Below are 24,895 nucleotides of genomic sequence, written 5' to 3'. Positions count from 1 at the left end.
ATCTGAGCCTAGATACTTCTTTTTCAGAAGAGTTTTAACTATGAATTCTATTTATTTAATTGATTTAGGACTATTCAGAACATCTATTTGTTCTTGGGTGACTTTTGGTAGTTTGTGGTCTTTAAGGTATTCATCCATTTTATCTAAGTTTTCAAATTTATATTCATAAAGTTTTTTGTGGTTTTCCGTATCATCATTTAATGTCTGTGACTTCCATTTGTCAATTCTGATATTGGTTATTTATGCCTTCTCTTTCTTTTTTTTTCTTTATAAGTTTGGCTAAAGTTTTATCAATTCTAATAATCATTTTAAAGAACCAACTTTTGTTCTATTGATTTTCTCTATTGTATTATCTATTGTATTCTGTTTTCAATTTTAATGATTTCTACTATAATATCAATATTTATTATTTCCTTCTTTCTGCTTGCTTTTTATAGTTTTTCAAGGTGGAAAATTAGATTATTGATTTGGTACCTTTCTTCTTTTTTAGAACAACCACTTAATGCTATAAATTTCACTCTAAGTACTGCTTTAGCTGTGTACAACAAATATTAATGTTATATTGCCATTTTTGTTTAGTTCAAAATATTCTCTAGTGTCCCTTGAAACTTACTCTTTGATTCATCGATTATATAGAAGTGTGTCATTTAATTTCCAAATGTTGAGAGATTTACCAATTTTTGTTCTGTTGCTGGTTTCCAGGGTAATTTCATTATGTCAGAAAACACACTTTGTGTAATTTCAATTATTTTAAAATCTGTTAAGGTTTGTCTTATGACTCTGGATATGTTCTGTCTTGATGAATGTTTCATGTGCACTGAAAAAATCATGTATTCTGCTGTTGTTGGGTGAAATGTTATATAAATGTCAAGCAGATCCAGTTATTGTATTCCTTAGTTCTTCTATATTTTTGCTGACTGTATTAGATTCCTAGGGCAGCCATAACAAATTGTCACAAACTTGGTGGCTTAAAACAACATAAATTTATTCTCTCACAGTTATGGAGGCCAGAATTCTGAAATCAAGATGTCAACAGAGATGATTCCTTCTGGAGGCTCTGAGGGAGAGTATATTCCATGCCTCTCTCCTGGCTTCTGGTGGATGCTAGCAATCCTTGCTATTCTTGACCTGTAGATGCATCACTGCAATCTCTGCCATCATCTTCACATCACCTTCCCTTTGTGTGTCTTCTCCCTTCTCCTCTTTTAAAAAGATACTTGTCATTAGCTTTAGGGTCCACCCTAATCCAGGATGATCTCATCTCAAGATCTTTAACTTAATTACACCTGCAAAGATTATTTTTCTAAATAGGTTAGATTCAGAGGTTTCAGGCAGACATATCTTTTGGAAGGGAGGGCCACCCTTCAACCCACTACACTGACTTTCTGTCTACTTGTTCTATCAATTACTGAGAGCAATGTAGGAGTCAACAATTTAACTTTGGATTTGTCCTTTTTTTCTTTCATTTTTATGTGCTTTTCTTGAAATATTTTGAAGCTGTCAGTTGTATACAAATGTATGGTGGTTATAAATTTAGGATGAATTTATTCTTTTATCATTATATAATGATCCTATTTACTTCTGGTAGTTTTTCTTTTTCTGAAATCTACTTTGTTATTAGTAAATCCATACAAGCATTATTTTGGTTGATATTTGCATGTCATATCTATTTCCATCATTTTACTTTTAGCCTACTTATATTTAAAATGGGTGTATTATAAATAATTTATGGTTGGTTCACTGTTTTTTTAATCCATTCTGAGTCATTGTCTTTAAATTGGTATGTTTGGACTGCTTATATTTAATGTATTTATTGATATGTTTTGACTTAGGGCTGCCATTTTACTTGTTTTCTCTCTTTTTAATTCTTCTATAATGATCTTGAAATACACCCAGAGTGCTCTCTTCTCCTTAACAAGCTTTGCCCTCAAGGGAAACTATTTCACCAGAACTTAAATTACTTGGGTTTACCAAAGCCTAACCAACCTGAGGGAAGGAAAATACCCAAATCCAGCTACCCTATAGATCATGTCCAGCTTTCAATAAAATATTACAAGGGATGCACAAAACAAAAAAAATACACAGTCTGAAGCAACAATATGGGCATCAGAGCCAGACTCAGCTATAGTAGAGACTTTGGAATGATCAGACCAGGAATTAAAAATAACTATAATTAATGTGCTAAGGTTCTAATGGGAAAAGTGGGCAACATACAGGAACAAATAGGTAATGTAAGCAGAGATATGGAAACTCTAAGAAAGAATCAAAAAGAAATGCTAGAAATAAAAAACACTGTAAGAGAAGCAAAGAATGACTTTGATGAACTTGTTAGTAGACTAAACACAGCCAAGAAAAGAACCAGTGAGCTTGAAGGTATGTCAGTAGAAACTTCCCAAACTGAAAAGCAAAGGCAAAAAGGAACAGAACACCTAAGAACTATGGGACAAATATAAAAAGTATAGCATACACATACTGGAAACATCAGAAGAAAAAGAAAGAGAAAAGAACAGAAGAAATATTTGAAATAATAATGGCTGAGAATTATCCAAAATTAATAACAAACACCAAACCATAGACCCAGGAAACTCAGAAAACACCACAGAAGATAAATAATTTTAAAAATCTACACCTAAGCATATCATCTCAAACTACAGAAAATCAAAGACAAAGAGAAAAATCATGATAGAAGCCTGAGAGAGAAAAAACGTCCTACCTATTGAGGAAAAAGAATAAGGTATCTGTGTTTCTATTGCACAAAACTTATGCATATGTTAGGTTACATGGCAAAAGGAAATTAAAATCAAAGGTGCAGTTAAGGTTGCTAATCAGCTGACCTTAAAATAGGGAATACTGAATTATCCTGAATTATCCAGGTGGGTCAAAAGTAACCACAAGAGTCCTCAAAAGTAAAAAAGAGAGGCAGAAGAGGGAGAACCAAAGAGATGGTGGTGTGAGAAGAACTTGGCCCAAAGTTGCTGGCTTTGAAGATGGAGGAGCCAGAGAAAACAGACGAGCTCTAGAAGCTAGAAAAGGCAAGGAGATGAACTCTCCCATAGAGTGTCCAGAAGGGTGCGCACACTGCCAGCACCTTGATTTTAACCCAGTGAGGTTCATTCTGGAATTTTGACCTCAAGAAACATAAGATAATACATTTGTATCATGTAAGCCACCAAGTGTGTGATAATTTGTCACAGCAGCAGTAGAAAACTAATACAATTATAACTACTGTTTTAAAGTTTTTGATAATTTCAACATCTACATTATCTCAGGGTTGGTGACTTTGCTTATTCTCCTGCAAGTTGTAATTTTCCTGGTTCCTCATATGCTGAATAGTTTTGGCTTATATTTGGATATTTTAACTACTGTGCTGTGAGATTCTGGATCTTGTTTAAACCCTAAAGATAATGTTGATTTTTTTAAATCAGGCAATTGATCTAGTTAGGTTAAAGCCATTAGTTCCAACCCACCTTTTGTGGGCTCTAGTTTCAAGGTCTGTTCAGTTCTCAAAACCTTTGGCTGTACTGTTTGAATCTGTCCCATGCATGTAACATCCAGTGGTCAGTCTGGGACCTGGGCAATGGTCCAGGCTGTAACTGAATTCCCTAAGCCTTTAGTGTGCTATTTAGGGTAAGAGTGACACATGCTAAACTCAGAGTTGAGCCCAGGAGTTCATCCACCTCTTTACGGGATAACTCTTTTGAGCTTTGTCTTTGCAATCTCCCCAAACCTTTCCCATTCTATGAGATCCCTACTTTTGGTCCTTCAGCCAGACAAACGGGGCAAGAAGAAGGTTTCTCAGCCTGAGTGGGAAACCTAATGTGTTTCCCTAGAATTCCTGTAGCACCTGAGATCAGGCAGGAACATTTGGACAAGGTCTGATAAAGGCAAGCTGACCACCACATGAGGTTCTAAACTCTTAAGGGAAATATGGTTTGTGTAAGATTCAGTGTGTAATGAGATTTTTAACTTGAACAGTAGTATAGCAATGAGGGAAACCTTAAACTTTTTATTTTTAGACAATTGTAAATTCACATGCAGTTGTCAGAAATAATAGAGAGACCTCATATACCCTTTACCCAGTTTCCACAATGATAACATCTTGTAAAACTGTAGTAAAATATCACAACCAGCATATTGACACTGAATATAGTCAAGATACAGAACATTTCCATCACCACCAGAACTGTCACTGAGTTCCAGGAACTCCTTGTATCTGTAACTCCTTCATGTAGCCCTTTTTAGTCACACTTACTTCCCTTCCAGGCCCACCCCTCCTTAATCCCTTAACCCCTGAAAACCATTTATCTGTTTGCCATTCCTCCATTATTTCAAGAATATTATACAATGGAATTACACAATATATGAACCATAAATATGAGTGAGGAAAAACAAATAATTTTGTGCCTGACCCTTAAAATGAGTCATATAAAGGGGAAAGTCTCTTTAAAATAGTAGTAGCAGGATTCAATAATAATTCAATAATAGTAGATCAGGATTCAATGCTCAATTTCTCTTAGCCCAGTTGCCTCATTCTTTTAACAACCTGTTTCAAATATATTTTTTTCAAATATAAATATTAGGGGTATATATATTTCAAATATATATTAAAGATATATATAGTAAATACATATAAATATAAATATATAATTCAAATACATATATATTTCATATATATAGACACTGATACATACAGTATTTTTCAGAAGACTCTAAGATCTTTTGTTCTCCATGATACATCTGACCAACTATCACTAATTACTACATAATCTTATCCATCATTTTCTAGTCATTGGTACCTTCTACTCATTGCCTGAAAATTTTGAAGAAACTGACTTATAGTCTTCATCATTAAAAATCCTGATATCGGGCTTCCCTGGTGGCGCAGTGGTTAAGAATCTGCCTGCCAATGCAGGGGACACGGGTTCGAGCCCTGGTCTGGGAAGATCCCACATGCCGCGGAGCAACTAAGCCCGTGAGCCACAACTACTGAGCCTGTGCGTCTGGAGCCTGTGCTCCGCAACAAGAGAGGCTGCGATAGTGAGAGGCCCGCGCACCGCGATGAAGAGTGGCCCCCACTCACCACAGCTGGTGAAACCCCTCGCACAGAAACTAAGACCCAACACAGCCAAAAATAAATAAATAAATAAATAAATTTATTTAAAAAAAAAAATCCTGATATCCTCCAAGTAGACCTCAATGTCCAGGAGGCAACTCCTCCAATACCTAAATTTTTTTGTTCCTTAACCTCAGCTTTAGAAATCTAAAAAAGTAGTCATATGGCAATTCAACTTTCTGTCACCTTGCCCTATTTAATTGTACCATACCATTTTTTTCTGCTTCCAATTTTTTTCTGTTAACTTCTTTCCATAAGAATTTAAATTCATTCATGTATCTCTCATATTAAAAAAAGAACTGCTATACTAACTTTTGCTTATTCCCTATCCCTACCCAGTTAAACTTCTCAGGAGTTCTCATCAGTCACTTTCTTTCCTACCACTCACTTCTCAGACCAGTGCTTTTTTTGTTCTTCGGGGCAATAGCACTAGCAACTTTTTTTTCTTTTTTAAAATTTTTATTGGGGTATAGTTGATTTACAGTGTTGTGTTAGTTTCAGGTGTACAGCAAAGTGAATCTGTTATACATATACATATATCCACTCTTTCTTAGATGCTTTTCCCATATAGGCCATTACGGAGTATTGAGTAGAGTTCCCTGTGCTATACAGTAGGTCCTTTTCTTTTCATTCTGTAGCTCACTCAAGGAATTGTCACAGACACCAATGAGTTAAGCTGCCATTTATATTCTGATGATTCCTAAATCCATTTTCCTAAACCACGTCTTTCTTAGCTTCAAATGTCTATATTCAAGTCTACTGAAGAAACATTTCCATTTAGATGACATAAAAGCACCTCAAACATAAACTGTTCGTATCTAAACTTACCTTTTTTTCCAAAACTACTTCCCCTACTCTGTTCTATACTTCAGTGAATGGCATCACCAGTCATGTACTTGTACATATCTAGAATAATTACTGCTTAATTCCACCTCCTCACCCCCTCACCACAGTCAATCTATTTCCGTCAATTCTGTCTCAAATTCATTGACTTTTCTCCAACCTCATTGTTAGTGCCTTATTTCAGGTCACCATTACCTCTCACCTAGATCACTGAACAGTCCTTATTTTGTAATTTAACAGTTATTTATTAAGCACCTACTACGTGCCAGCCATTGTTCTAGGCACTTGGGATATACCAACAAATAAATATAGATTAAAATCCTTCTCTTATGGAGATCACCTTATAGCAGGTCAAGATAGACAATAATCAATGAACATAATAAATAAGTAAATTATATAGTATTTTAGAAAGTTAAAAGTCAAACAGAGTAAGGGAAACACTAAGAGGTAGGGTGGGGGCTGTTTCTAGTGCTAAATAAAGAGGATGACATTTGAGCAAAAACCTGAAGGAAGAGTGTTAGCCATGTGAAAACCTGGAGGAAGAACAGGCAGAGGAAACAGCCAGTGCAAGAATGCCTTGGGCCAGGCTTTCTGTACCCTTTAATAAAAAAGCCTGACCGAGACACTGTGCCAGGAAGTCTGGGCCCTGCCATGTTCCCACTGAAGTTGGGAGCACGGCATTTTTATTTTAGAAATATAATCTCAGACTCCTGAACATAAAGATGATGTCCTATATTTCTGTATCCCTAATACCTAGTTCAGCCCCGGCACACAATCTATACTCAACAAACGTTTGCTGAATGAATGATTAGAGCAGGCCGAGACTGGGAGCCAGGGAAATTAATTAGAGGACTATTTCCACACCATAGATGAGGAATGACAAAGGACTGGACTAAAGCAAGACTCTGGGGATGGAGATAAAAGGATAGATTTGAGAGAGATTTAGGAGGTAGAATTTGTGAGATTAGCGGCTGATTGCTTGTGGAGAGAGTTTTGGCTTGGTTGACTAATGGGCTGTGGCAACAGAGGAGAGAGCGGAGAAAGAGCAGAGAATTTGTTTCTGGGTGATCCTGTTTTGCCAAGGAGGGTGGTGAAGAGGAGCGTAAACTCAGTGTGCTTTTCTTTGTGTTGGTAACACTAGTGGAATTGAGGTGGAGATAACCGATGAATGTATTGAATAGTGGGGCACAGAAGAGATCTCAGCTCTGGAAGTACGTAGGCAGCGATTCTCAAACTTCAGTGGACATGTGAATCAGCTGGGGGACTTGTTAAAACTTTATCATTTTATTTTTTTATTGAAGTATAGTTGATTTACAATGTTGTGTTTCTGGCGTACAGCAAAGTGATTCAGTTACATATATATTCTTTTTCAGATTCTCTTCCATTATAGATTATTACAAGATATCAATATAGTTCCCTGTGCTATACAGTAGGTCCTGCTGTTTATCTATTTTTTTTTTTTGGCTGCGCCGCACGGCATGCTGGATCTTTAGTTCCCCGACCAGGGATCAAACCTGTGCCCCCTGCAGTGGAAGAGCAGAGTCTTAACCACTGGACTCTCTATTGTATATATAGTAGTGTGTATCTGTTGATCCCAAACTCCTAATTTACCCCACCCCTGACCCCACTTTCCTCTTTGGTAACCATAAGATTGTTTTCTATGCCTGTGAGCCTATTTCTGTTTTGTAAATAACTTCATTTGTATCATTTTTTTAGATTCCACAAATAAGTGATATCATATAATATTTGTCTTTCTCTGTCTGACTTGCTGAAATGAACTTAGTATGATAAACTCTAGGTCCGTCCAGGTTGCTGCAAATGGCATTATTTCATTCTTTTTTATGGCTGAGTAATATTCCATTATATAAATGTACCACATCTTCTTTATCCATTCATCTGTGGATGGACACTTAGGTTGCTTCCATGTCTTGGCTATTGTAAATAGCGTTGCTATGAACATCGGGGTGCATGTATCTTTTCTGATTAGAGTTTTCAAAACTTCATTATTTTAGTCTCAAGTCCAAAGATTTCTTTTTAGTAGCTCTGGAGTAGGGCTCAGGAATCTGCATTTTACACACACATGCACAAACACAGGTGTTCCAGTGCAGAGAGTGTCCAGACCTCACTTTTTTTTTTTTAATTAATTTATTTATTTATTTTTGGCGTGTTGGGTCTTCGTTTCTGTGCGAGGGCTTTCTCTAGTTGCGGCAAGCGGGGGCCACTCTTCATCACGGTGCACGGGCCTCTCACTATCGCGGCCTCTCTTGTTGCAGAGCACAGGCTCCAGACACGCAGGCTCAGTAGCTGTGGCTCACGGGCCTAGTTGCTCCATGGCATGTGGGATCTTCCCAGACCAGGGCTCGAACCCGTGTCCCCTGCATTGGCAGGCAGATTCTCAACCACTGCACCACCAGGGAAGCCCCAGACCTCACTTTAAGAAACACTAATATTGGTGGTGGGTGGGACCTGAGCCTATGAATTAAAGGGTACAAGCATGAACAAGAAGAGGATTGATGGAAGAAATCTAGAAAACACATATTTACAGAGAGGACTCACAGAGAGAAAGCTTCTGAGCTGTGATTTGAGAGCTCTACTATTTACCAGTTCACATCATCGTCTGAACATCCTACATTTGTGGTCCTTCTTGTTTGGAGCTGAGGGTTTGTATTAGACAAAGGTGAAATAGATACTTTGAAAAGAAGTTGGGTTCAAATTTAGAAGAAGGTTGAATAGCTAACTAAGGAGTTGATCTCCTCAGTGCTACCACCTGTGAAAGCCATTGGTGAAAGTTTTTGATCAGGTCAAGAAGATGATGAAAGCAGAATTTTCGAAAGATCGGATTTGTACTAAATGGTTGAGAAGAGGAGAAAGTAAAGCAAAATCAGTTTTTAAAAAAGACTGCAGAAAGGGAAAATCAAAAAATGTGAACTGAACTATGTAAAGAATTTTTAAAAACCCTGTGAAAAAAGCAGGGGCTGACACAGAGATTTAATTGGATTGGAGGCTCAGAGGTCAAGGTCGGAGAGAATGTTTAGAAGGGATGGTTAGCAGGGCCAGACACTACAGAGACGGCAGTAAATCCACCTGCCACTGAAAAAAATAATAATAATAGAATACATGGTGTCAAAGGAATAACTGCTGAACAAAGGGCCCTCTCATCCACATCTGTTGCTAAGATAACATGCTTTTAACTTTTAATTCTTTCATTGATCACACTGAGCATTCAAAGTCACCCTTTCTGAAATTCTGAAAAAGGAAACAATTCCTACCTTTTCAAGGTCTTTGGAAGAGAAGTAAATGACCCAGAAAACTAAGATAAACATCAACGTCAGCAGTAATTTATGAGCTACAGCATTTGGAAACAAAGCAAGAATCCTGTAAGAGAGGACAGGAGAAATAATCACACGTTAAATCAAATAAATATAACATTGCTGTGTATACCTAGGTTCCTCTTCAGTACTTTTCCAGAATAGGGTTGTGTGCTGTACAACTGCTCTCTTCTGAGTTTCCAGGAAATTCCATCATATGTTCTATTAGAAATCAGAAACAATTGTCCTCCACAAAGCAGAGAGCTGAACTGGGTGAGGCAGGAAAGAACTCCTGGTTTCTGACGCTCAGATGAACTCTTTCGTTTGGAATCACATCAGGGCTCTGAGCCTTTTCTCTCATGACTGTTTACCCCAAGAAACACTTTTTTTCTGATGCCCTCTGATGAACTCTGGTCTCTAAATCTCTCTCAGATACACACACATGCACACACGCATGCATGCATGCACGCACATATGCATTATCTAGTATCCACTCTCCCTTGTCTTACATGCTTCTGGGGGCTTCCTTCTAAATCTCCCCTTTGTTTTCTTAGGCAGCTTGTTTCCACCTCAGGTTTTTAATCACCTCATGCTAAAGTAGTTGAGAAACATTGCCATAAAGGGCAAGAGTGTATTCTTTAGAGAAGGTCATTGTTGAGTGGCCAGAATTTTAGTTTTTGTTTTGCAAACCCAGAATACCAAAAGTATGTGCCAAAGAGTTAAATTACAGCAGCGTTTCCCAAACTTCTTTTGCCTGGGGCCCACAGTAAGAACATCATATCAAATCTCATTTCAGGGCACACACACACATACACACACACACACCCCAAAGTTTCATAAAACAATCCTTATCCTTACTGCATGCAATGTACTGTGATATTTTCTAGTTATTCTATTTTACTCTATACTACTCTATTCCATTTTTAAAGTATTTTTCATGCCCAAATAAGATAATTTTACTATCCCCTAAAGGGTTGCAATGTACCATTTGAAAAGCACCGACTGGTCTATGGTTCTCCCTCCTGTCTCTGCAGTACGGTACCTATGGATGAATATCTCCTCCATCATATTCACATATTTTCTCACAGGAATTACAGCCGTCCTGAGTTTCTTCGGATAAAGCAGTCTTTGCATTTACTTCGGGACTGGAGTCTCGAAGCCTATAAGCTTCACTGATCAAAAGCTGAAATGCCGGGCTTCCCTGGTGGCACAGTGGTTGAGAATCTGCCTGCCAATGCAGGGGACACGGGTTCGAGCCCTGGTCTGGGAAGATCCCACATGCCGCAGAGCAACTGGGCCCGTGAGCCACAATTGCTGAGCCTGCGCGTCTGGAGCCTGTGCTCCGCAACAAGAGAGGCCGCGACAGTGAGAGGCCCACGCACCGCGATGAAGAGTGGCCCCCGCTTGCCACAACTAGAGAAAGCCCTCGCACAGAAACGAAGACCCAACACATCCATAAATAAATAAATTAATAAAAAAAAAAAAAAAAAAAAAAGCTGAAATGCCATTTGTGGCCAGAATGTGCCAGGTAGAATCACAGCCCTCCCCAGCGATGAAATGCCCTTGCTCACTCCACAGAGCCAGAGAAAGAAGCCAGGAGGGAGTTCGTTTCAGAGAACGGACATATCTAATCCCAGCCCAGGGTCACCTTTGGTTGAGGTCTTACGTAGTTATTTATTTACTTATTTACTTGGTGGATTTCCTTTGCTTATGCCCTCGTTTCGCTGTCATGTGGAAATTAGTCACTTCCACAGTAGCAGAAGTATCGGAAAAACTGGAAAGAAGGAAAACAGAAGCCCTCGTCCACGGTTCTTGAATGACTGAGATTTGATTTGGCTGGTTCTTCTCAATCTTTGGAGTGTGTTCTTTGGAAACACTTTCCCTTGGTCTAAACAACTGCATCCATTAAGCACTCCAACAATGATGATTTAAATTAAATCTCAGGGGACTTCCCTGACGGTCCAGTGGTTACGACTACTTCGCGCTTCCACTGCAGGGGGCGCGTGTTCGATCCCTGGTCGGGGGACTAAGATCCCTCATATGGCGGGGCGGGGCGCAGTCGTGGCATGAATGAATGAATGAATGAATGAATAAAATCAATCTCAGGCCATAAGAGGAGGAGCCATAGGTCTAAATCTCACTGCACTCTGCATCTGTAACAGGATAGGAGAGAATCCAAAAGAGCAAATTCTATGGGCATGGGGAATCATTGTCACTAACAGTGGTAAAGTAGTCACAATGCAGCCACCTACCAGGTGACCTGTTACCACCATATTATACCAGCCATGCTCAATTTGCATTGCTCTGCATGGAGATAGCTATAGAGACAGAGATACCTAGGGAGAGATATGTATATAGATATACATATGTATATTTCACATATATGATATATGTATGTACATATAACATTTGTTTGTTTGCATCTGTACCAATCCGTCCAGGCACATATCCATATAACTATGGATATCAAGGCTGTGATCACAGCATGCAGAAGATTGGCACAGAGATTCAGTAGATAATTTCTAAAGGAATGTATTGAAAGAAAAGAGATACAGATCCCGCCGGTCCCTCCCCACACCTTATAAGGCATGTTTCTCTCTACTGCCATGTACTACTGTATTGTGACAATGATAACAGTGGGCCCAGTATTCTTAAACTAAACCCTAAAAGCCTTCTCTCTTGTGTAGAACTAAGTGATAACACTTGGCTCCCTAAATCTTTGATGATAAATGTGTGCTCTGAGCCACAGCATAATTACCACAGCCCCATAGATAATAGCATAGTAAACAGACACATGCTTTGTACCCCTAAAATATATAATTAACTCATTTTGTTTGCATAAGACTTGCTGAGCTAGTCAGGATACATACTACCACCCCAGTGTAACAAAGAGCCTGGGACACGGAGAAGGGCTACAAAAGTGGCCTGAGGTCATCGTGCCAGCAGTTGAGCTGAGGCTAGAGCTTCCTTGACTTGTGCGGGCATGCAGCCCACAGGAATGGGCATGGTGGTTTCAGGGTATGGCTGAGTCCTGGAGACTCATTTGAGAAGAAATAAATGTAGTGAAGGAAAGCTGATTTTTGGTTGACATATCAGTCTTGGCTTTTGCTTCTCAAATTAAAAATTTTTGCCCAAAGGCGTGGGTAGTATGAGGACACATTTGCGGGGAAGAGGGTACTTAGGTACTCCAAGAGTACATTTTCCCATAGTGTTAATTTTACTCAATGATTTGGTGCGGGAGGGGGTGATTAAAGCCATTTAATTGGTAAATAACTTAGACAATTTTGTCAATTTAAACTTCAGCATACCCCTTGGGAAATGCAACATTGGCATAAAGTTTTTTTTAAGATAAAAGAAAAGATGGCCAAGCAATGTTAATCCCTTAGCAGGGTCTTTTTTTCGCCACGTCCATAGGCCCTGGGAGGTTAAAATCCATTCTAGTCTGCTTTTGGAACACATTCACAGAGAAGTTTGAGCTAAACTCAGAGAACCTCCCCTGGCACACACTCAGGAAACTATGAGAAAGTGTGAATGTGCTGCCAACACCCTTGTGGGAGAGGTTGCCTTGACCTCATGAACATAAACCTCCAGTCTGGGAACAGTGGGGGAAGGCAACGAACATTTGCTCTAGGCAGAACATTAAGAACCCACTCCTGATATTTCCATCCATTTGGACGGACCTTAATGATTTTTTGTAAGAAGGTAGCCAGTCTCCTCTACCTGTTTGAGAAAGCCTGACTTGGTCTAGTGCCGCCTGGATGGTGTAGGTAAGCTTCTCTGATTCTGGAGTTCAGTATTAGAAAGGCCGCTTGCCTACAGATATAAGACACCGTCTCCAATTACAGCTTTCTTATACATAACAGTGAATTTTGGGGTAAGGCATTGCTCTCCATTTGCTTTTTTCTAATTCCTCAACTCATTCAGAACTCAGCCTACAAAAAAGATTTTATTAGTACCCCTTTTAAAAAACATGGATTTCCTGAGTACTGCATGCTATCGATTACATGAGGCTGGTGGTACATCGTCTCATTTAATTCTCATAAACTTGGAGAGTTAGAAAGCATCATCCCCAATACACAGATAGAGAAAGGGAGACTCAGAAAAGTAAAATTATTTGCTTATTCTTTCTTTTTTTTTTTTTTGCTTATTCTTGTGTAAGCCCATGTCTAGGCTTGAGTCTAAACTCAGCGGAGAGGAATATAAACCATGGCCATGGACCAAATCTGATCTGTGGCCTGTTTTTGTAAATAAAGTGTTTCTTGGAAGACAGCCATTCCCATTTGCTTACATATTGTCTAGGGCTGCTTTTTCCCTGAAACAACAGATTTGAGTAACTGTGACAGAGCTCATATGACCCAAAAGGCTGAAATTTTTACGATCTGACCCTTGACAGAAAAATTTGCCTATGACCCCCAGTCTAAGCAATCTAATAACTTATTAGAATAGTAAAAGTGAAAAAGTGTGGAGGCTACAGGAAGAAAAGGAGGATGTACTCACTAAGGGGAGTCGTGAAGTGGCACGGGAATTACGGCTAATGACGAGCTGGTATTACAGTGGTATGAAGAGGAAGATCACTGGATTGAAAAGACAAGAAACTATGAGGATTTAGATGTCAGATGTGTCATCCATGTGACTATTAAAAACACACAGAGTGAGAGCAGGATTTGGGGTGGGAAAGAGGGTCATGAACTCAATACTAAAGTCTTTTACAATGTAAGGGAAAGATTGATAGATGGCAAATAAAAAAGAGTGGTGATGGGTATTAGCAGAAGAGAATGATCCTCAAAAAGAGGAGGAACTCCACAGAAGAAGGTGGAGATTTAATTATTTGAAAGCAGCTCTGTTGATGGCAACCCTAATTGTCCACTGGCTCCTTGCCACCTATATTGAAATACCTGATACCCAGTGCCCATGTGAGGCCATCAGAGGTCATAGTGACCTACCAGCTGACATGTCCTTTTGTATCACTAACAAATTTCTAGGCATTTTTATTTAAACGGTTGTTAAAAGTTGCTTCCATGTCTTGGCTATTCTAAACAGTGCTGCAATGAACAATGAACATTGAAGCATTATTTACAATAGCCAAGACATGGAAACAACCTAAATGTCCATTGACAGAGGAATGGATAGAGAAGATGTGGTACATATATACAGTGTAATATCACTCAGCCATAAAAATGAATGAAATAATGCCATTTGCAACTATATGGATGGACTTAGAGATTATCATACTAAGTGAAGTAAGTCAGACAAAGAAAGACAAATATCATATGATGTTACACATATGTGGAATATAATTTTTAAAATGATACAAATGAACTTATTCACAAAACAGAAACAGACTTACAGATATCAAAAACAAACTTCTGGTTACCAAAGGGGAAACGTGGTGGGGAGGGATAAATCAGGAGCAAGGGATAAACATGCACACACTGCTGTGTACAAGAGAGATAACTAACAAGGACATACTGTATAGCACAGGGAACTCTACTCAATATTCTGGGATAACCTATAAGAGAAAAGAATCTTAAAACATGAATAAATGTATATTTATAACTGAATCACTTTATTGTACACCTGAAACTAACACAACATTGTAAATCAATTATACTCTCAAAAAATTAAAATTTTAACAATAACAACAAAAAGGCATTTACCAAGCATCACAGCATCTGCTGTTCCACCCGCACAAACTTCAATGAGAATCTGCAAGCAAATAAAAAAGTATGTGTCCAACCAAAAAAGAAATTGTTGTTAAAGGGAATGTATAGGAAGGAGACCTTTGAGATGACATTTGAGAAGCTCCCCATTTCCAAATGCTACTGTCTCATATAGCTTTCTACATAAAATATTCACAGAACACTAGGAGAAAATAACAAAGCAGTGCCAAAATGTGGGTTCTGCGCCCTTGGCTCCTACCATCAGCATTTATGTGAACCCCTTCTCTGCACCAACCTCATGGTGGACTGGCTTCAACTCTAACTTTAGAAAGACTACAAGTAATTGTATTTAATGGATTTTGGGGTTGTTCAGGTATAGACAAAACCAAGAATGGTTTTCATTCCATGTTTGTCTCATGTTTAGTACCCTTCAACCCCAAACAGAGTGAACTGATTTTCCCTCAGTATGTTTCTAGTATGTGATGCATTCCAGTATTTGAACATATATCCCACATAACTGTATTTATTTTTGTTTTAACAGCTTTATTAAGCTATAATATCCATACGATAAAACCCATTCACTGACTTTTAATAAATTTACCTAATTATGAAACCACTACCTAAAATCAATTTCAGAACATTTTTATCATCCCCAAAAGATCCCTTGTCTCCATATTCAGTCCCTTCTTTTTCCCACTTCCAGCTTCAGCAACTGAAGCTAATAGTTCTAATAGTTTTTAGTGAATTGCTTAGGATTTTCTATATAGAGTGTCATATCACCTGCAAATAGAGATAGTTTTACTTCTTCCTTTCCAATCTGAATGTCTCTTATTTTTTCTTGCCTAATTGCCCTGCCTAGAACCTCCAGTACAATACTGAATAACAGTGTTGAAAGCATGCATCTTTTCCTTTTTCTTTACCTTAGGGGAAGCTTTCAATCTTAAACCACTAAGTACAGTTGTCTCTCAGTATCAGTATTGGTTTCAACACCCCCTCATCCCCCACTTCCCGAGAACACCAAAATCCACAGATGCTCAAGTCTCGTACAGTCAGCCTTCCATATCTGTGAATGCAAACCCATGACCACCTGTATGATGTTAGATAGATGATAAATGATAGATAGATAGATAGATAGATAGATGATAGATAGATAGATAGATATGCTTGTTTTATGGCACAGTACATGTTCTTTCCTGGAAAATATTCCCCATGCACTTGATAAGTATGTGTAATCTGCTTTTGTTGGATGAAACATTCTATAGATATCTGTGAGGTCTAGTTGGTTTATAACATTGAAGTCTTCTATTTCCTTGTCAATATTTTGCCTAGTTGTTCTAACCATTGGTAAAGTGGGATATTGAAGTCTCCATTATTGTTGAATTGTCTGTTTCTCCCTTTAATTCTGTCAGTTATTGCTCCATGTATTTTGGAGCTCTATTATTAGATACATATATTTTTCTAATTGCTATATATGCATGATGGATTGACCCTTTTATCATTAGAAAATGTTCCTATTTATCTCCATTAACATTATTTGTTTTAAAGTCTATTTTGTCTGGTATTGGTATAGCAACTCTAGTTTTCTTATGACTGCTATATGAATGATATGTCTTTTGCCTTCATTTTACTTTCATTCTGTTAGTATCATTAAATGTAGTGTAGCTACTTTGTCAGCACACATTTGGATGTTGTCTTATTAACCAATCTGGCAGTCTCTGTCTTTTGATTGGACTGATTGATCCACTCACATTTAATGTTATCATTGAGATAGTTGCTTTTTTGTTTTGTTTTGTTTTCAGTGTGTCCCATGTCTTTTTGTTCCTCTGTTCCTTGTTTACTGCTTTGTTTGTATTAAATGAATATTTTCTAGTGTAACTCTTAATTCTCTTAATGATATCTTGACTATTTAAAAAAATTTTAATTGTTGTTCTAGCAATTACCATATACAGTAGATTCTCAATATTCATGGTAGTTAAGTTCTGTAGTCACCTTTTACATGTGTGTGTCAATTCAAATTATTCTCTGGGTCACCTACTTTTAGCCTGAAGAATTTCCCTTACTATTTCTTGTAATGCAGGTCTATTAGCAATGAATTCTCTCCATTTTTGTTCATCTGGGAATGTCTTTTTTTCTCAACCTTCATTTGTGAAAAATAGTTTTGCTGGATAAAAGTCTGGTTGATGAGTTTTGGGGTTTTTTTTTTCTCTTCCTCTTAGCACTTTAAATATTTATCCTACTGTCTTCAGGATCCATTGTTTCTAATGAGAAGTCGACTATTAATCTTACTGAGGTTTCCTTGCACATGACTAGTCATTTTTCTTTTTCTTTTTTTCCTTCCAGTTTTATTGATATAATTGACGTACAGCATTGTTTAAGTTTAAGGTGAACAGCATAATGACTTGACTTACATACATCATGAAATGATGACCACAAAAAGTTTAGTGAACATCCATCATCTCGTATAGATACAAAATTAAAGAAATGTAAAAAATAAAATATTTTTCCTTGTGATGAGAACTCTTAGGATTTACTCTCTTAACAACTTTCATATATAATGAAGAGCAGTGTTAATTATATTTAGCATGTTGTACATTACATCCCTAGCACTAATTTATTTCTTGACTGCGAGTTTGTACCTTTTGACTGCCTTCATCCAATTCACTCTCCACCCCCCCACCCCCGATTCTGGTAAGCACAAATCTGATCTCTTCTGCTATGACTTTGTTACTTTTTGAAGTATAATTGACCTACAACACTATGTTAGTTACTATTGCACAACACAGTGATTCTATATTTCTATACATATCAAAATGTTCACCATGATAGGTCTAGTTACAATTTGTCACCATAAAAATATACTACATAGCTATTGACTATATTCCCCACACTGTACATTTCATACCCATGACTCATTTATTTTGCAACTGGAAGTTTGTACCTCTTAATCTCCTTCACCTATTTCTTTTTTTTTTTTTAACATCTTTATTGGAGTATAATTGCTTTACAATGGTGTCTCAGCCTCTGCTTTATAACAAAGTGAATCAGTCACACATATACATATGTCCCCATATCTCTTCCCTCTTGCATCTCCCTCCCTCCCACCCTCCCTATCCCACCCCTCTAGGTGGTCACAAAGCACCGAGCTGATCCCCCTGTGCTATGTGGCTGCCTCCCACTAGCTATCTATTTTACGTTTGGTATTGTATATATGTCCATGACACTCTCTCACTTTGTCCCAGCTTACCCTTCCCCCTCCCCGTGTCCTCAAGTCCATTCTCTAGTAGGTCTGCATCTTTATTCCCGTCTTGCCCCTAGGTTCTTCTGACCACTTTTTTCTCTTTTTTTCTTTTTTTTTTTAGATTCCATATATATGTGTTAGCATATGGTATTTGTTCTTCTCTTTCTGACTTACTTCACTCTGTATGACAGTCTCTAGGTCCATCCACCTCACTACAAATAACTCAGTTTCGTTCCTTTTAATGGCTGAGTAATATTCCATTGTATATATGTGCCACATCTTCTTTATCCATTCATCTGTTGATGGACACTTAGGTTGCTTCCATGTCCTGGTTGTTGTAAATAGAGCTGCAATGAACATTTTGGTACATGACTCTTTTTGAATTATGGTTTTCTCAGGGTATATGCCCAGTGGTGGGATTGCTGGGTCATATGGTAGTTCTATTTTTAGTATTTTAAGGAACTTCCATACTGTTCTCCATAGTGGCTGTATCAATTTACATTCCCATCAACAGTGCAAGAGGGTTCCCTTTTCTCCACACCCTCTCCAGCATTTATTGTTTGTAGATTTTTTGATGATGGCCATTCTGACTGGTGTGAGATGATATCTCACTGTAGTTTTGATTTGCATTTCTCTAATGATTAATGATGTTGAGCATTCTTTCATATGTTTGTTGGCAATCTGTATATCTTCTTTGGAGAAATGTCTATTTAGGTCTTCTGCCCATTTTTGGATTGGGTTGTTTTTTTGATATTGAGCTGCATGAGCTGCTTGTATATTTTGGAGATTAATCCTTTGTCAGTTGCTTCATTTGCAAATATTTTCTCCCATTCTGAGGGTTGTCTTTTCATCTTGTTTATGGTTTCCTTTGCTGTGCAAAAGCTTTTAAGTTTCATTAGGTCCCATTTGTTTATTTTTGTTTTTATTTCCATTTCTCTAGGAGCTGGGTCAAAAAGGATCTTGCTGTGATATATGTCATAGAGTGTTCTGCCTATGTTTTCCTCTAAGAGTTTGATGGTGTCTGGTCTTACATTTAGGTCTTTAATCCATTTTGAATTTATTTTTGCGTATGGTGTTAGGGAGTGTTCTGATTTCATTCTTTAAATGATACATTAAACAAGATGGACTTAATTGATACTTATAGGACATTCCATCCAAAAACAACAGAATACGCATTCTTCTCAAGTGCTCATGGAACATTCTCCAGGATAGATCATATCTTGGGTCACAAATCAAGCCTTGGTAAATTTAAGAAAATTGAAATTGTATCAAGTATCTTTTCCAACCACAATGCTATGAGACTTGATATCAATTACAGGAAAAATCTGTAAGAAATACAAACACATGGAGGGTAAACAACACACTACTTAATAACCAAGAGATCACTGAAGAAATCAAAGAGGAAATCAAAAAATACCTAGAAACAAATGACAATGAAAACACAACGACCCAAAACCTATGGGATGCAGCAAAAGCAGTTCTAAGAGGGAAGTTTATAACAATACAAGCCTACATCAAGAAAAAAGAAACTTCTCAAATAAACAACCTAACCTTAAACCTAAAGCAATTAGAGAAAGAAGAACCAAAAAAACCCAAAGTTAGCAGAAGGAAAGAAATCATAAAGATCAGATCAGAAATAAATGAAAAAGAAATGAAGGAAACGATAGCAAAGATCAATAAAACTAAAAGCTGGTTCTTTGAGAAGATAAACAAAATTGATCAACCATTAGCCAGACTTATCAAGATAAAAAAAGAGAAGACTCAAATCAGTAGAATTAGAAATGAAAAAGGAGAAGTAACTACTGACACTGCAGAAATACAAAGGATCATGAGAGATTACTACAAGCAACTATATGCCAATAAAATGGACAACCTGGAAGAAATGGACAAATTCTTAGAAATACACAACCTTCTGAGACTGAACCAGGAAGAAATAGAAAATATGAACAGACCAATCACAAGCACTGAAATTGAAACTGTGATTTAAAATCTTTCACCTATTTCTTTTCATTTTTATCTTTCTGATTTACAGATTTACACTTCGTTTTTCAACACTTTCATTGATGTGTCTGGATGTGGATCTCTATACTATCCGAGTTGGAGTTGGTTGAGCTTCTTGGATGTGTAGATTAGTGTTTTTCATTAAATTTGAGAAATTTTCAATGATTATTTCTTCAAATACTTTTTCTACTCTTTTCTCTCTATCCCCTCTCCTGTTGCTCTCCCAGGATGTATTTGTCAGTGTGCTTAAATTGTGCCACATGTCTATGAGGATCTATCTATTTTTCTCATGATATTTCTCTCTATTCCTCTATAATCTCTATCAATTTATCTTCAAATATAGTACTTTGCCAATTCAAATATACTGTTGAGCTTTTCTTTTCAAGTCTACTATTGTATTTTTCAACTCTAAAATTTCTATTTTGCTATTTGTTTCTTTATTTTTTTAATAATTTCTCTTTACTGATGATCTCTTTGATGAGATATTGTCATAATACCTTTCTTTAACATCTTTAAGCAGAATTTCCTTCAGTTCTTTGAATATACAGGCATACTCCATTTATTGCACTTCACTTTTTGCATTTTGTAGATATTGTGCTTTTTACAAATTGAAGGTTTGTGGCAACTCTGCATCAAGCAAGTTTATCAGCACAATTTTCCAATAGCATTTACTCACTTCATGTCTCTGTGTCACATTTTGGTAATTCCTGCAATATTTCAAACTTTTTCAATATTGTTATATTTGTTATGGTGATTTGTGATCAGTGATCTTTGATGTTACTATTTTAATTATTTTGGGGCACCAAGAACCATACTCATTTAACACAGTGAACTCCATTGATAAATGCATGTGTTTTGACTGCTCCACCATACTGCTCTCTTTTTCTCCTCAAGCCTCCCTATTCCCTGAGACACAACTATATTGAAATTAGGTCAGTCAATAACCTACAGTGGCTTCTAAGTGAAAGGAAAATTTGCATGTCTCTCACTTTAAATCAAAAACTGGAAATGATTAAGCTTAGTGAGGAAGGCATGTCAAAAGCTGAGACAGGCCTCTTGCACCAAACAGTTATCCAAGCTGTGAATACAAAGGAAAAGTTCTTGAAGGAAATAAAAAGTGCTCCTCCAGTGAACACACAGACGATAAGAAAACAAAACAGCCTTATTGCTAATATGGCATAAGTTTTAGTAGTCTGGATAGAAGATCAAACCAGCCACAGCATTCCCTTAAGCCAAAACCTGATCCAGAGAAAGGCCCTAACTCTCTTCAATTCTATGAAGGCTAAGAGAGGTGAGACAGCTACAGAAAAAAAAGTTTGAAGCTAGCAGAGGTTGGTTCATAAGATTTAAAGGAAGAAGCCATCTCCGTAACATAAAAGTGCAACATGAAGCAGTAAGTGCTAATGTAGAAGCTGCAGCAAGTTATCCAGAAGATCTAGCTTAATCAATGAAGGTTGCTATACTGAACAAAAGATTTTCAGTGTAGACATAACAGCTTTATAGTGGAAGAAAATGACATCTAGGATTTCCGTAGCTGGAGAGGAGAAGTCAGTGTCTAGCTTCAAAGAACAGGCTGACTCTCTTGTTAGGGGCTAATGCAGCTGGTGGCATTAAGTTGAAGCCAATGCTCATTTACCATTCCCAAAATCCTAAGGCCCTTAAGAATTATGTTAAGTCTACTCTGCCTGTGCTTTGTAAATGAAACAACAAAGCCTGAATGATAGCTCATCTAGTTACAACATGGTTTACTAAATATTTTAAGCACACTGTTGAGAACTACTGTCCAGGAAAAGGAAAAGTTTCCTTTCAAAATATTACTGCTCACTGACAATGCACCTGGTCACCCAAGGGCTCTGATGCAGCTGAACAAAATTATTAATGTTTTCATGCCTGCTAACACAGCATCAATTCTGCAGCCCATGGATCAAGGAGTAATTTTGACTTTCAGGTCTCATTATTTAAGAAATACATTTTGTAGGGCAATAGCTGCCATAGATAATGATTCCTCTGACAGATCTAGGCGAAGTAAATTTAAAATCTCTGGAAAATGTTCACCATTCTAGATGCCATTAAGAACATTGGTGATTCATGGGAAAAGGTCAAAATATCAACAGTAACAGGAGTTTGGAAGAAGTTGATTCCAACCCAAATGAATGACTTTGAGGGGTTCAAGACTTCAGTGGAGGAAGCAACTGCAGATGTGGTGGAAATAGCAAGAGAACTAGATTAAGAAGTGGAGCCTGAAGATGTGAATAAATTGTTATAATCTCATGATAATACTTCCACAGATGAAGAGTTGCTTCCTATGGATGAGCAAAGAAAGTGGTTACTTGAGATGGAATCCACTTCTGGTGAAGATGCTTGAAGATTGTTGAAATAACAGCAAAAGATTTAGAATATTACATAAACTTAGTTGATAAAGCAACAGCAAACTTTGAGAGGAGTGACTCCAATTTTGAAAGAAGTTCCGCTGTTGGTAAAATTCTACCAAACAGCATCGCATGGTACAGAGAAATCGTACATGAAAGGAAGAGTCAATTAATGTGACAAACTTTATTGTTGTCTTATTTTAAGTTGCAACAGCCATTTCAAGCTTCAGCAACCCTGAGCGGTCAATATCTAGGCAATATCAATATCAATATCGAGGCAAGACCCCTCACCAGCAGAAAGTTTATGACTCGCTGAAGACTTAGATGATGGTTAGCATTTTTTTAACAATAAAGTACTTTTAAACTAAGGTATGTACATTTTTTAGACATAATGCTATTGCACCCCTAATAGATTTTGGCATTGTGTAAACATAATCTTTATATGCCCTGGGAAACCAAAAAAAATCATTTGACTCACTTTATTGTGATATGCACTTTATTGCAGTGGTCTGGAACTAAACCCACAATATCTCCAAGGTATGCCTGTATTTATAATTGTTGTTTTGAAGTTTTTGCCTACTAGGTCTGACACCTTGGTCCTCTCTAGGGCAATTTCTGTTGTTTGCTTTTATTTATTTTTTTCCTGTTTTGGGGTCATAATTTCCTGTTTCTTTTCATGTCTCTTTTCTGCTGGTGTTGTTGAAAACTGAACAATTCAGATAGTATATTGTAGTAACTGTATACACTGATCTTCCTGTCTGGAGCTGGATGTTGTTGTTGTTTGCTTGTTTATTCGTTTAGTTTTTTGCTTGACTATTTTAGTAAAGTCTATTTCTCCTGGAGTATGCAGCCTTTAGTGTTACTCCTTAGAAGGTGTAACCCTGGGCGTGCACACAATCACCCTGAGTTGACAGTGGTTTTATCAAGGTTCTCTTTGACCATCTTTTACCCTGATCTCTCTGTTAAGCTCTCTGCATCTATTGGTATAACATCCAGCTGTTAGGTCCCAGTAATTGCTGATTGATTGCTCCATTATTTTTCACCAATCCAATTAAATGTGGGCCGCTTCGCATGGGCAATGTTTGAGATGAGTCATTGAGGTTTGTTCCAACTCCAGAGGGCTCTTAGCTTTCTCTTTCTATGGGTTCTCTCTGGCAAACTAGTCAGTCTGTGGTTTAGCTTGTTGCTCTCAAGTAACTACCAGCCTCCTCTTAATTGCCTACCTCCAATATCTCCACTGGTTTTTGAGAGTGGCCTTAGGTTTGAACTTCCCAAATAAAGTCAGTTTTCTCAGGGAGAACTTTGAAGCATTCTGTTCTATGTCCTGCCTTTCCAAAACCTCTGCAATTGCTCCAGAACTGAGGCAGGGACAGTGGCCCACTTTTCTCAGAGTGACATGCTAGCTCTGCACACAGATCCTCTCAGCTTGTCTCTCCCAGCAAGTAAGCTGGATGGGGGTGACTTGGGCCCAGGATTATTACTCTACCACACCTGGAATAGAATTTGTGCCCTACAAGTAGAGGCTAGGAGGAGGAAGAGAGTCCTCAATTTGTCAGTCATTCTTGCCTGGAATAGAACTTCTACAACATGGAGGTGGAGGGGGTGAGAAATGCTGGTGGCTTGACCCTTCTGGGGAATATACCCTCTACTGGAAGCTGGGGAAAGGGGAAGCCCTGTGTTCTTGCTTGAATCCACCAGAATGGAATTTCTGTCATCCTGAACTGGGTGGGGGGGAAATGGGTGGAGGAAGGGAGCATTTCATTTCTCAAATGCCATAAACTGTTGCTGTTCTAACCAAGATTTAGTAGATTTTCTTTTTAAATTGTTTATTCATTTGCTGTACTCCCTTAGGATAACTTTCAGAGACTTTAAATCTTTGTTTTATAATTTTCACCAGTTATGGTTGTTTCACTGGGAAGAGGGTCCATGTTGCTCCTCAAATGACTATTTCAGAAGTTGTCTCTGGATTGTTACTATTTCCAAAATCATCCCTGAGGGTAGGGCTTTTCTGTGGATCTCTAAATCAGCTCAGTCCCCTCCAGCTGCCATTCCTCATGGCTACTGCTCTGTGGAGCTGGGAGCGGGATGAGAGCATCCCTAAGTTAAAATGTCAGAGATTCCACTCTTCTTATCAAGATTCAGTAGTTTTTTTCTCAAATAAATGCTTCTCTATTTGTTGCATGCATTTGGTTAACTTCTGAGTTCTGAAATAGTTGTTTTTGATAATTTTGTCCAGTTGGTTTTGGGGGGAAGGATTTTCCAAGGTTCTAATTCTACTAATCCAAAAGTCATGTCCTGCTAGTCTGATTCTATATTTACAGTGTCCATTAAAAGATTAACAAACATGGATATTTTGTAAAGAA

General features: G+C 37.7%; 1 protein-coding gene across 1 annotated transcript in view; it reads right to left on the bottom strand.

Moving 5' to 3' along the window:
• Positions 1-24,895, bottom strand: part of NXPE2 (neurexophilin and PC-esterase domain family member 2) — a 94,700-nt gene that overhangs the window by 29,121 nt on the left and 40,684 nt on the right. The window contains 1 exon segment of the mRNA XM_082339790.1: positions 9,226-9,331. Within this exon segment, the coding sequence (XP_082195916.1) occupies positions 9,226-9,331 (106 nt within the window).

This window comes from Balaenoptera borealis (genome assembly GCF_965194805.1).
Source record: "Balaenoptera borealis genome assembly, chromosome: 11".
NCBI classification, from domain to species: domain Eukaryota; kingdom Metazoa; phylum Chordata; class Mammalia; order Artiodactyla; family Balaenopteridae; genus Balaenoptera; species Balaenoptera borealis.
Note: the sequence above shows the minus strand (reverse complement) of the source record. Positions and strands in the feature narration are given on the sequence as shown.